This window comes from Pseudopipra pipra, chromosome 25, assembly GCF_036250125.1.
Source record: "Pseudopipra pipra isolate bDixPip1 chromosome 25, bDixPip1.hap1, whole genome shotgun sequence".
NCBI lineage: Eukaryota > Metazoa > Chordata > Aves > Passeriformes > Pipridae > Pseudopipra > Pseudopipra pipra.
The window spans coordinates 186,465-199,284 of NC_087573.1; the positions used below are offsets into that span (position 1 = coordinate 186,465).

Sequence of the window (12,820 nt, forward strand, 5' to 3'; positions counted from 1 at the left end):
GTGGAGACACTTGGCTAGTCCGGCTTTGCAACCGAACAGCATCTGCGGGGGCCTTTGAGAGGGAATATTAAGAACAAAATATTAAGTAGTGTAATAACGAGGTGAGGTGTGAGCTGCAGGGCGTGAATCCCATCACCCAAAGAGACCTGGGGACATGGACAGGGGTGGAAGGAAAGTGGTGGTCCGTATGGAAACCCTTAGCACTGCCTGGAGCCAGGGATGTTGCCTACCCCTGCATGGGCTTTCCATGCACAACTCACACAAACCAGTCCAAATCCTCTATTCTCTCACCAAGAAGACTTTTTGGGTGGAAAAAAAAATAAAAGAATATCCAGGGAGGATAACCCTAAATACAGTCAGACAGCATTCCTCTGCCCACACCAGACTGGAGTGAGTGGCTCTGCTGTGTTGGGGACCCCACTCAGCAAGGGAGGAGCTGTGCACCCCCTACATTCCTGTAGAGCCCCCTTTTCCTGTAATTACTACCCTGCCAGCTGCTCTCCCAGCAAGCCTGGCTGACAGCCCCTGAAATCCTATTAAGTGAGTTTCAGGAGAAATAAAGTTAATCATCTCCTTCACCTGCTCTTACTCCTCCTCCTTCTCCTCCTCCCACCACAAAGGCTTGTGGAGGTGGCTGAGCCAATGCTGTAAGAGCACACAGACTATTGTAGCTGTGACTGACCCCATGGATCTGGTCCTGGGTTGGTAGGGGCTGCAGCACCAGAAGGCCAGCAACTGGTGCCAGGGAGGAGGGGAGGCGGTCGGGGCAGGACAGAGGAAGCGATGCCGTTGCAGACGGAGATCCTGCGCGAGGTCTGGGCTGCGGACAGGTGAGTGCCCCGGGGCAGAATGTGACCTGTGGGGTGGATGATGTGCTGGCTGTCCCCACCAGACTCCCATCTCCTCCAGTGCCTTTTTCTCCTATTTTCAATTTAAATGCAATTTAATGAGCAGTTTTATCAGAGTCTTTTTGCTTCAGGGGTTGGTGTGATGATGCTCATTGACTTACAGAGAGGAAAAGTGTTTGTTAGAGGGGAATCCCCAAATTAACCTCCTTGCTGTCACCCTTGGCCAAGTCAGAGCCTCTCCTGTGCTCCCCACTAGGAAGGATGATGTCAGACAAGCTTGACCCAGTCGAGACAGGGGAAAATGCTTCTGGAGCCACATGAAAGGCTGACCTTTACCCCTTCACCAAAAATTGGGGCAGTCTCATGCTCCCTAGGGTCTTTGGAGGTCTGAAAGCCCTCACCGCTTTGCTTTCTGTGCCCCACAGTCCCAGCGAGGAGCCAGGGAGCCCCCAGCAGCAGAAGCCCAAACAGGTGAGAAAAAATCCTTCCCCTCCATCCCATGTGCTACTATTCCCTGCTGTGGGCTGTCCTCAAGGGCTGGAGTCATCAGAGACCCTGAAACCCTGGAGCCCCACACCAAGGCTGACTAGGGGCTGGATGGGCTCTCTATTGGGGTGCTGCAGCCCAGGAGGGCATGAGGTTTTTGGGAACCCTCTTCAGAGCAGGTGGGTAGAGAAAATCCCACAGCCCTCCCTTCTCCTTTGTGCATCCTTCTGAACCCCCTTTCCATGACTTTGAAGTACCCCATGTGGCAGTTTCCTAGTTAACACTTTAATTAAGCCCCTCAGTTAAGCTGTCAGCTGTGACTCACTTTCCTCAGGCTGTGACCCTGAAAGCCAGACCCCCTTCTTGCATTTCGGCACAGCCCTCACGTACCACCCGACCTTGGAGGGGTCTCAGCAGCAATTTCATCCACCACCCAATTTAATCAGCACCCCCTCCTCAAAGGACTTCATTAAGTAACGAATGGCTGTCCTCCCTGCAGCTGCTTAAGGGATTAGGGGATGTGAAAGAGCTTTTCAGTGTGAGCTGCTGACATGGAAGAAAACAGCTGGTTCCCAGCTCCCCTGTGGGACTCCCAGCTCCCCCTCCCCAAATTTGCAGTACTGGGATCCCACTGGGATCTGTCTGGATCACACCTTTTGCAAAACACCTTCACCCACCACCCTGGAGCATCTGGGAGGAACACAATCCCTATGAGGGGAAAGATACTCTCTTAGGTAGTGGAAGCTCTAGAGCATCTGGATTTGCTTAGATTGCCTTCTGAGGGCCCTGAACTGATACCCACTCCCCAAATACCTCCTTTCCAGAGCCAAGTGCTGACCCACATGCTCTGTATTTGGTAAATCAGGGTTATTTATAGCCCAGCTAACTGGGATTAGGTATGCTGTGTCTAATCCTCCTGCTTCCTTGCTCCTGCTGACCTCCATCCCAGCAAGGGATGCAGCTCCTTTTGCGGGGGTGAGAGATGGAGGTGAGGAGCAAAGCTGTCTGCCCTTCCTCGTGTACCCTGTCCCGGCTCAGGTACCCAGAGTGCCCATCAGTGCCCAGAGTGGCTCTCAGCCAGGGTCCCTGTGGCACAGTGTGGCTTGTTCCTCTATGCTGACACAGTCCATGGTGTCAGGGCAGTGCCAGCATCACTTGTCAACCCCTTGTCTCTGGGGCTGGCACATGGCTGCCTGTCCCAGGGTAGATGCTCTTCTGTTTGTCTGCTAACAGTCCTTTCTGTTTTCGTTCCTCTGCCTTCCCTGGGGGGTTGCCCCATGGTAAGTCACTCATTTTAAAGTGTGTGTCCCTACCCCACAGCGGGTCCTTGCTTCCATGCTGGGCCAGGGAAAAGCACAGCTGTACTTCTGAAAGGGAGCTGGTGCTGTATGAGCAGGGGTTGCCTTGCAAAGAGAAAAGGGGTTTAAGGCCATCACCACCTCTGCAGCACCATCTGTGGGGGCAGAAGCTGAAGAAAAAGAGGCAGGAACCTGGGCTGGAGCCTGAGGCCAAGCCAAGGCGGCTGCGGGTGAAGAAGCCGGGCGAGGCGGGGGCTGTCGAGGAGCCACATGCCCCAGCACAGGGTGAGCACAGATCACCACAGCTCCCATAGAAATGGGAGGACATACTGCCCACCCGCCCCCCTCCCCCCCAACCTGCCGTGGCCCCATCCTGCACCTGCCGTTCTCTCCATCACGAGCATCTCTTGAAATGTGCAGGGGTGAAGAAGCTGAGGAAGAAAAAGGAGGAGAAGGGAGAGGAGGAGAGCGACAAGGATGCCTATTCCAAATTCACCAGGGAGCCTCGGAAGAAGAAGGAAAATCCAGCACCTCGCTCCCATGTGGCCAAGGGCCCCAAGAAGCAGCAAGGTGTGGTGACAGCACCCACCTCTCTGCAGGCACTCACTCATGGCTCCTCATGTACCCATGCACCATGTCCCACCAGAGCCATTGATGCTCCCGGTGTCTGCTGGGCCTCTGCACATCCCTGGCAGAGCTTTTTGGCCAAAACCCAGCTACAGACCTGGGAGGAATGGGAATGTGTCAGGGGACCTGCACTCATGGCCTTGGCTGGGGAGTTGGGACCGGGGGGAGGTGGGGGGTGACGCACTCCCTGGGATTGTGGCAGTTGGTGGCTAGCCAGTGCCATCAGGTCCCCAGCCACCTTCCTGCAGGAAAAGATTGGGCTTGACCCCTCCTCTGCACCGGGGCTGCAGCCGCGAGAGGGCGCTGGGACCGCGCCGGCACCGTCCGGCACCGGCCACGTCCCACGCGCCGCTGGACACCGGGACGGGACGGGACCCACAGCCCCGCACCCCGGCCGGGACAGGATGACTGTCCATTCCGGCCAGTGTTGTCGCAAGAGGATCCGTCCTCGCAAACCACGAGGCTGGGGGTCCCCGCTGCAAGAGGACATTGCGTTGCTGATGCCATGGTGTCACCTCTGGGCAGAGCTGGCTGAGGACGAGGAGGATGAAGAAGAGGAAGAAGAGGTGGAGAATAAAGACCCGCCAAAAAAGCTCAAAAAGAAGCTTCCTAAAGACCCCCCCTCAGGAGAGAGCCGAGAGAAAAAGCTGAAGCCGAAGGGTGAGTGCCCAGGGGTAGGGATGACCTAAGCCCGGCTCTGTCATCATTTGCATCTGTCCTTGCTGGGATGAGGGAACTGCCTGCATCCTGTTCCCATCACTGTCCCGGGAGGCTCAGGGTGCTGCGGAGCAATCGCCCCCTCCCCATTCAATCTACCCTCAGCCCAGCCCTTCCTGCTACCTCCATCCTGCTGCCTCCCTGTCCCCATCACTGCCTGTTCCAGCTGCTTATCAGCTCCTCTGTCCCACCAGGAGACAAGAGTGACTCTGACAGCAAAGCCAAATCTGCCAAAAGCACCAAGAAGGAGCAAATGTCCGTGTTTCAGGTGAAGAAGGAGAAGAAAAGCAAGAAGAAAGGTATAGGGTGAGCAGGAGGGGGAGGTATCCAGTCCTGCTGCCCCACAGCTTCACCCTGGGCCAACAGCACCCGGTGTTGCATGACCGTTTCCCCCATGTCCCTCACAGTCACCACCAGCAGTGATGAGGAGGATGATTCTGACTCCAGCACCAAACCCATCAGGTCAGAGAAGAAGAAAAACCCAGCATCCCTCTTCCAGACTGGTGGGGACCCCCCCAAGGAGAAAAAATCCAAAAAGAAAGGTGAGAGTCCAGCACCAGTGATGGAGGGTGGTATGTGCTGGAGGGGCTTCTGGGAGTGCAGGTGAGCTTGGTCGTGAAGGATGGGGGTTACAATTAATGGTGTTGGCATGTGTCTATGCCAAGCTTGATTTTGGGGCTCAGCAGAGTCAGGATCTTCCCCCTTCTGTGCCCCTGCCTGTTCCTGCCTGCAGTTCCTCCCAAAGGGGCTGAGAGTGAGGAGGAGATCCTGGAAACCCTGCAGAAAAACTCCAACAAGAAGGGGAAAGCAAAGAAATCAAAGAAGGTACAAAGGTCCCCTCAGAGCCATGGGGGTCCCCTTGGGGTGGGGTGGGGGAGAACAGCTGTTCCACCCAGGGTGAGCTGGGAGGCTGCAGCATCCCCCAGCAAGACCCACTGCAGCATCATCTCCAAAGCCATCAGTTGCAGGGCCACAGCCCAGGGGGGAATTGGAAGCAAGGAGCAATTGGCTGGGAAAGGAGGGGGGCTTTCAGCAGGTTTGACTTTGGGGTCACCTTCCCCTCTCATGAAGCAGCTGAAGGAGGAGAGGCCCCCATCTCCTGTCATTGAGGTGGACAACCTGGAGGAGTTCGTGCTGCAGCCGGCGCCGCAGGGGGTGACCATCAAGTGCCGGGTGACACGGGACAAGAAGGGGATGGACCGGGGGCTTTACCCCACCTATTACCTTCATTTGGATAATGACAAGAAGGTTAGTTAGGGTGAGGGCATGGAGACTCATGGGGCTCTGCGTCCATCCTGGGGAGCACTCCCAGGGTTCTGGGGGGATGCTTGCCTGTACCCCCCTGTGGTGGTGGGTTCTGGATGGGGCCGCTTCCCTCTCCTGCAATTCCTCTTGGGAAATGCCCTACATTGATGGTACCTGGGATGATGAGCTAGTGTCAGCTAGAGAGCCATGCTGATGCTGGGCTGGGCTCAGCCCTCTCACCCTATGGCATAGCCAGTGTTTTGGGGATCATCTTCACTCCATGACTTGCTCAAGGTCATGGCAGTGACCTGTTGGGGGGTGAGCCAGAGACAGCACTGTCGATGGCAGTGACAGTGTCCGATCCTCACGTGGTCCAACCGCTCTACCAGGTGTTCCTCCTTGCTGGGAGGAAGCGTAAGAAGAGCAAAACCTCTAACTACCTCATCTCCATCGACCCCACTGACCTGTCACGGGGGGGAGAGAACTTCATCGGGAAGCTGAGGTAGGAGTAGAGGTGGCACCCCATTCCTGCAGCACCCTGTTCCCACCCATGGATTACTGGTTGCTCCAAGCAATGGCTGGGTCAGACAGGAGGCTAAATTCAACATTTCCCACTGCTGGGTCTGACCTGAGGAGTGGCAGGGGGCTGAGAGGGGAAAACAGGCTTGTCCAGTTCCTCCCAGCAGACAGGTCATGGCTAGAAAAGGTGCCCAGCAAGTCCCAGCCCACTGCATCACCAGGAGCCACACAGCAGTGCTGGGGGATCCCTGTAGTGGCAACACCCCGTAACACCCTGATTTAAGGGTGCCTTGAACCACAGCAAATGACTAAGGAGTGGGAAGGATGGCACTGGTTGGGGGCTGCATCAGGGGGTTGCAGCTAGACCAAAGCAAAGCCTGTGCCTGGAGAGGGTTCACAGGGGGGCTGTGGTGGACTCAGTGGCATCAGCCATGACCATCTCTCATCCTTGGCTGCAGATCCAACCTGATGGGTACGAGGTTCACAGTGTTCGACAATGGTGCAAACCCCGACAGAGCCAATGCTGACTGGTCCAATGTGCGGCAGGAGCTTTCGGCCGTGGTCTATGTAAGCAGCAGCGTGGGAAGCCCCCCTGGACCTCCTGGGCAGGCAGCGAGGGGGTCCCAACATGCACCCCTTCACTGGGTGCTGCCCCAGGGGAGTTGCAGGGATGAGGGATGAGCTGGAGCCATCCCTGAGTCCTTGTTCAGCCCCCATGAGTGGCTGCAGCCACTGGTGGTTGCTGGTTTTAGAGACGCGGTTTTTCCTGCAGGAGACCAATGTTTTAGGCTTCAAAGGTCCCCGGAAGATGACGGTCATCATCCCTGGGATGAATGCTGATGGTGAGAGGGTGCCCATCCGTCCCCGAAACGTAAGTCAGGGGCTAGGCTGGGCGAAACTCCTTGGGGGCTGGGTTTGCTGTGGATCACCTTAGATTTTACCAGTTTGGAGCATGGAGAGGCTTTCAGATGTCCCTGAAATTCAAGGCACTTTCCTGGGAGGTGGGAGACACAGTGTCTGTACTTTTTTCTCTGTGACAGATCCCATTTCCATGTGGGTACTGCTACAGAGCATCTCCCCCAGGCACACCACAGAGGGTTGCAGGCCTCTGGGGGAAGTCACCCTGACCTTGCTCTCCCTGCTCTTGCCCCTCCCCAGGATAATGACGGCCTCCTGATGCGATGGCAGAACAGAAACATGGATAATGTAATTGAGCTGCACAACAAGGCACCAGTGTGGAATGACGAGACCCAATCCTATGTCCTCAACTTCCATGGCCGGGTCACCCATGCCTCTGTCAAAAATTTCCAGATTGTTCATAGCAGTGACCGTAAGCTGGGAAGGGGGCAGGATGGGATGGGAGGATGAGGTGGGGAAGCACTGTCTCATAAACTGGCCCCACACCCCCTTATTTTGCCGAGGTTTAGTTTTTTCATGCTTTGGGGTTCTGCCTGCCTTTGCTGGAGCTGGGATGAAGCCGGACAGGGAGATCAGCATTGCGGAGAAGCTGCCCTGGGGCCCCAGCACTGGCAGAGGCAGCGTGCAGGGCTCCTGTTGCCACAGAGATTAGAGCAAGGACAGATCCTGTAGGGTGCTGAACCCCCCATCACACTACAGCCACCCACTCAGCCCAGAACACCCCAGAGCTTTAGCCCCAGCATGCACCCCACATCGCCAGTGGGCTCAGCCCAAGCCGCACTGTACCTTGGGGACAGTCTGTCAGGGGTGGCAGCAGCTCTGTCTGGATGTGGCCACTTGTCACCTGTCTGGTACAGTCAGAAGCTCTCAGCCTCCGGGGTGTTGGGTTACTACACAGAAAGAAACCTCTTGAGGGCCCCTGGTTATTTTTACAGATTTCCTGTCACCCCCCCTCCAGTAGCAGCAGTCCCACAGTCAGGGGATGGGAGTGTGGTCCCTGTCCCTTGGGGGACTGTGACTCCCAGGGAGGGGGTGCTGAAGGGACTAGAGGGTGCCGTGGTCCTTGTGCTGGACTGTGCAATGAGAAAATGATGCTTTTTGATAACATGTGCTGCAGTATGGTGCAGCCAGTGTGGGAGTCACAGGCAGAGCTTGGGGCTGGGGGGTGGGCAGCTTCTTTCAGACGCTGGGAAAAGGCAGGATGGGTGCACAGGTGACATTCCAGTTGCTCGCCCTCTTTCCCACAGCCGACTACATCGTGATGCAGTTTGGGCGTGTGGCGGATGACGCCTTCACCATGGACTACAACTACCCTCTCTGTGCTGTGCAGGCCTTTGCCATCGCCCTCTCCAGCTTCGACGGGAAGCTGGCCTGCGAGTAGCACCTGCACTGGGCCTGCTGGGACCACTGGGACCGCCTGCCAGTGCCCGGCGTATGCTCCTTCATCCCTGTCCTGTTCCGTTCCCTGTGTTTCCACCTTCTGTCCAGTGCATGGTTGCAGTCACAGTTGCTCCTGGGGTGGTTCACAGAGCATGATGCTTGCCAAGCACCATGGGATGCTCATCCAGCTGCAGCCACCCTCTCTGAGCAAATTCAGGACAGATCGCTGGTCTGGGGTGATGGTAGAGTCAGGCCTGAGGTATATTTAGCAGATGAGGCTGACTGTGAGCCCTATCTCATCCCTTTGAGATGTTTCTTGGACTCGGATCCTGGAAACTCATCCCCCATTTTTTTCTTTTTTTTTTAGATTCTGATTTGTATTTTTATGCTCAGTCCCCCAGTGAGAGAGTGGTCTCCTTGCTCTGTGTTTTTTCATCCCTCTGTGAGTCTGCACAGAGCCCACATGCAGATGGGCTCTGCCCAAGCTCCCAGCTAGAGCCCCCCATCCTGGCTCGATGCCCACTGGGCACAAAGCCCTTCTTTTGCCCCATTTTGTCCTGGTGTGAGTGGATGGCCAGTGCCCATGGTGTCTTTTCACCTACTGGGTCTCACCCCGCTGCCCAGAAACTGTTGGGGATTTGAGTCCCTGAGAAGCAGCCTGGCACCCAGAGCACTGACAACCTATGGGCACGTGCTGAGGGATGGTGGTGCCAGTGGAGGAGGGCCAGCAGCCACGTGAGGCAGAGCTGGCATTGCTGGCAGGGGGCCCAGCTGGGTCAGTTCTCCAGGAGGGACCTGGAAGAGAAAACTGAGGGTGCACCAGGAAGCAATGGAGTGACTCATGAGGTGTGGTGTGGTGCTGAGTCATGCTCAGCACCCAGACAGGCCCTCCCAAACCCCCTGTGCCTCTACCACTCACTGCCCCTTCACTCTGCAACATCCCTCCAGACCCCACACATCCTGGGTGTCCCCACTGCTGCAACCGGCCCCACTGGTGCTCCCTGTTCATGGGGAGGTGGTGACCAGAAGGTGCCACCCCCTGTCTCAGACTGGTGGGGTATCATGGGGAGCTGCAGGGAGACAGTGAGAAGGGGAGATGCTGGAGAGGGGTTAGCTCAGTGAGAGCAGATCAGCCCATGCTCCTACTGCAGCACAATCCCACCTTTATGGAGCGAGGATTTGGCTTCAAAGACAGTCCCAAATCTGATTAATTCAGTGATAAGAAATACAGGGATATGCCAAGGTCCCCTGAAACACTATCCTCAACTCCCTGAGCTGTTTCTCTTACCTGCTCAGCTAATGCACTGACCCGAGGACAATTTGGGCTTCCTTTCCCAGGACACATATAGGTTGTTTCCCCATTCTGGAGGTGATCTGAACCCCTCAAGTTATTGCATCTGAGAGGTAGCTGGAGCAGTCGGGCTGAGGAGTAGTAGATGGATGAGACAGATGTAATTGTGCAAGAGGGATGCTCGTCCTCACGGGACAGTGTTGCAACACTGACATGGCCCGAACCTGTCTCTGCATGGAGCTGAGGACAGATGACAGTGACAGTGGGACTACGAGCTGCTGCTGAACCACTGCCGAACATCTTGCTCTGGTAGCTTTGCAGATGAGAGTGAAAATTTTCTCACCAGCTGCATGAATCCAGGCTCCATCATTCATCAGCAGATGCTCATGGCAGGGGCAGAGGGAGGTGGACAGCTTGGGGACAACGGGCTGGCATGGGACAGTGTCCATTACCCGTGCAGCGAGATCAGAGACTGTCTTGTGAGCTAAAGGGAGAACCAGCCACAGCAGTTCAGGGGCAGCATCCCTCGTGAGGTATGGCCAGCAAATGTGGGGAAAGCAAGAGCTTTCTGCCCAAATCCAGCCAGGAACTCAACATCTGTTTGAAACTGGGACAAGCTCAGCTGATGGTTGAGCTAACACTTGTCCCTGTTTCCTCCAGTGGAAGCAGAAAAGAAGCAGCAGGGTGAGAGAGAGGGGTTTGGGCTCCCCAAGTTCTGGCTGGAGCACAAGCTGCTGTTATCCCAGCCGTTCCCCAGGATGATTCTCCCTTCCCTCACCCAAGAAGTCTCCGTTTTGCCGGTTGTTGCTCGCAAACCCCTCAGGTTTCCTGGCCTGTAGCCTAAGCAGAGCAAAATATCTGCCTTGGGTGTCCAACACAATGTCACCCCATCTCAGAGCCATCACTGCATCAGTCGCCCACCCCAAATCCCTTAGACAAACCCTCTAATGCAAACCAACTGCGGCACAAGAAACAAATGAAAACAATTTAAGAGGGCGATGGATATTCGGGCCCTTTGTTTGCGCTGGCTGTTAACACCAGAGGAGAGGAGGGATGGAAGCAGTTTAAATGTGTATCTACTTTGGCCGGCGGAAAGTGTGACGGATGCGCCAGAAGACCAATGGCTGAGGATGCTGGGGTGTGCGTGGGTGTGAAAGGAATGCTCGCTGCAAAGAAAAGAGAAAAAAAAAGAGAAGAAAGAGCCTTATCAATGGTGTTTGAGCCCAAAGTGTGTGTCTTCCTTGGAGAAAGGGTTTTCTCAATCCCCAGGGATGATATTTTCCCTGCATGAGACTTTGAGGCTTCTGAAGCTTCATTTTAGGGTGCTGGTGTTAGGCTGGTGCTACAGGGATGGCCAGAGGCAACTGTCGTCAGCTCCTCAAGGGAACCTCCTGGGAAATGCATTTTATTTTCGCAGAGATGCTTATAAGGCAAAGGGGAGGAAAAAAAATAAGGCTCTATGATGCTGAGCATGTGTCCCTGTCAGGACCAGTGTTGCTGTGGTGCCAGCACCTCTCAGGTAGTGGCTGCTGGCATCCCCATCCCATGCTCATGAGTGGAAATATGCTGGTCTAGAGCTGATCAGGAAGATGGATCTGGGAGGTTCTTCTCCAGTCGCTTGCTACTCCCTCTTCCCCACACCTCTGGGGCTCAGTGGGCTCCATACACCCAGCCCTGAGTAAAGGCTTAGCCCCTGCACTCTTTGGGGAGCTCACAGATATCTTCCAGAAGGCAAATACCCCATAGGGCAGGCAGCTGAAAAGGGAAAGGGTTGGTGCATTCCCAGAGAGTGCAGGAGGGGAGGCCAGCACTGGGAAACTCCCTGTCCAGCAATGGAAGGGCTGGAGCTGTTTGGTTCCCAGCAAGTTGCCTAGCAAAGAACAGCGTCTCAGCCCTGGGGGCTCTCTCTCCAGCTTTGAAGTGGTGATACATTAATTAATTAAAGAAGTGATTGTGACGAGGTGTTTTTCTCTTCCCTTTCCTTCCCCTTGTATTTATTTTGGTGACTTTTTTTTAGAGGGAAAGGCAAAGTAAGCTGGGCTGTGGCTTTGCAGGATAGGCTCCTTCTTAGTGCAGCAAGCAACAGGCAGCAATGGGAAAGCTAACATTTTTCAACTGCTTTTTAAAAAGGAGTCATTTTTTAATTAGTGAATCCATTCTGGAGAAGTGTTGGAGTTTTACAATGTTGTAGCTGTTCTTGGTGTCTTGCCTAGACTTGGATGTTCTGGCCATAAGAAAATATTATTTATGGCATTGCAGCTTGCAGCTCTTTTATATTATAATTTGGGAAAGGAAGTTGCTTGTTCCCACCAGTGGACAAAAAAATAGCAGAAACAAGGATTATGGACTTCTGAAGCAGAGAAAAAAAAAATTAAGAGGCAGAACAGAAACAAACCACTGAGCCGGGCTTGAATCATTGCACTCCAGAACAAGCTCATCCCAGCACTGCTAGCAGTTGCATTGGATGCTGAAGCGAGACCCCTGCCTGCTCAGCAGGCCCAGAGCAGCAGCGACCCCCTTGGTACTCCCCTGCACAGCATTACATGTGTTCCTAAACATTTGCAGATCAGGCTTTTATTCATGGGCTAATGCACACTTGTTTGCTCATGCCTTACTCAGCCTAAACTACTATTGAACTCAATTAAGGCTGTCATCTCCAGGAGCACTCAATGTCATTTTTGCCCAAGTAAGGGATGAGTAACGAGGCTCTGAACAGTCCTTGGAGAATAGCAGCCATTTTGTTACAGTTTTTAGTCCAGATTTCTTACAAGTTAACACCAGGCCAAGGGTGGAAGAATGCGATATGGCTTTATGAATCACACACAATTGCTGAATGTGCTGGATGCTTCAGAGCCTGTCACTTCATGAGCTGAAGAGTTGGCTTGTCCCAAAATGCTTGAATACAACCAAGCTCATCACAAAAATTAGAAAAATATGTTTCTAAAAGGGATGGGATGCAAAGAGGATCCCATCTCCAAGCAAGGCAATGGGAGGATTCCTCTCTGTGGGTTTTGAGGACCACGGCACAGGTCTGTGCTGCACATCTGCATCTGGCAGGACCAGAGGTTTTGCCCCTGTTGGGGCTGTGGCTCCCGACAGTGGGGCTGGGTTGTGGCCAGGGACTCGTATGCCATCAGCCAGCTGTGGCTTAGCACGTTGCCATCCATCAGCTTGCTCAGAGGAAATGACCATGGCTTGGCTCCTGGATGAGTTCCCTTGGGAACTCATTACAACAGTGTGGGCTGAGATCCCCATCCTGGGCACCATGGGGTGGGTGTCTGGGAGAGATGGGGAATCTGCAGTCTGGTGGGATGCAGGGGACTGAGTATATGTGAGGATAAGGAGAGGGATGAAGGTCTTGGGAGGGTGTTGAAGATGTGAGATGGGAATAAGGAAGAGGATGACGATGTGCAGCAGGGCACTAGAGTGTGCAAAGGACAATGAAGATGTGCAGAAGGGGATGAAGGTGAGCACAGGGACGAAGGTAAGTG

At 54.5% G+C, this 12,820-nt stretch overlaps 1 protein-coding gene across 1 annotated transcript; it reads left to right on the top strand.

Annotated features, from left to right (window-relative positions):
- Positions 1 to 3,626: 3,626 nt before the first annotated feature.
- Positions 3,627 to 11,550, top strand: TULP1 (TUB like protein 1). The gene is made up of 9 exons (XM_064635880.1): positions 3,627 to 3,919; positions 4,171 to 4,275; positions 4,384 to 4,518; positions 4,710 to 5,224; positions 5,611 to 5,723; positions 6,199 to 6,307; positions 6,513 to 6,611; positions 6,899 to 7,070; positions 7,906 to 11,550. The coding sequence occupies exons 1-9, from the start codon at positions 3,664 to 3,666 to the stop codon at positions 8,037 to 8,039; spliced, it is 1,638 nt and encodes a 545-aa protein (XP_064491950.1). The 5' UTR covers positions 3,627 to 3,663; the 3' UTR covers positions 8,040 to 11,550.
- Positions 11,551 to 12,820: the final 1,270 nt, after the last annotated feature.

What these genes read in the sequence shown, in the direction of transcription:
- TULP1 (XM_064635880.1), top strand. Translation starts at nt 3,664, where the DNA reads ATGACTGTCCATTCCGGCCAGTGTTGTCGCAAGAGGATCCGTCCTCGC. An exon ending in GAAAAAATCCAAAAAGAAAG is followed by an intron (nt 4,519 to 4,709) that starts GTGAGAGTCCAG and finishes TCCTGCCTGCAG; the next exon opens with TTCCTCCCAAAGGGGCTGAG. An exon ending in GATTGTTCATAGCAGTGACC is followed by an intron (nt 7,071 to 7,905) that starts GTAAGCTGGGAA and finishes TCTTTCCCACAG; the next exon opens with CCGACTACATCGTGATGCAG.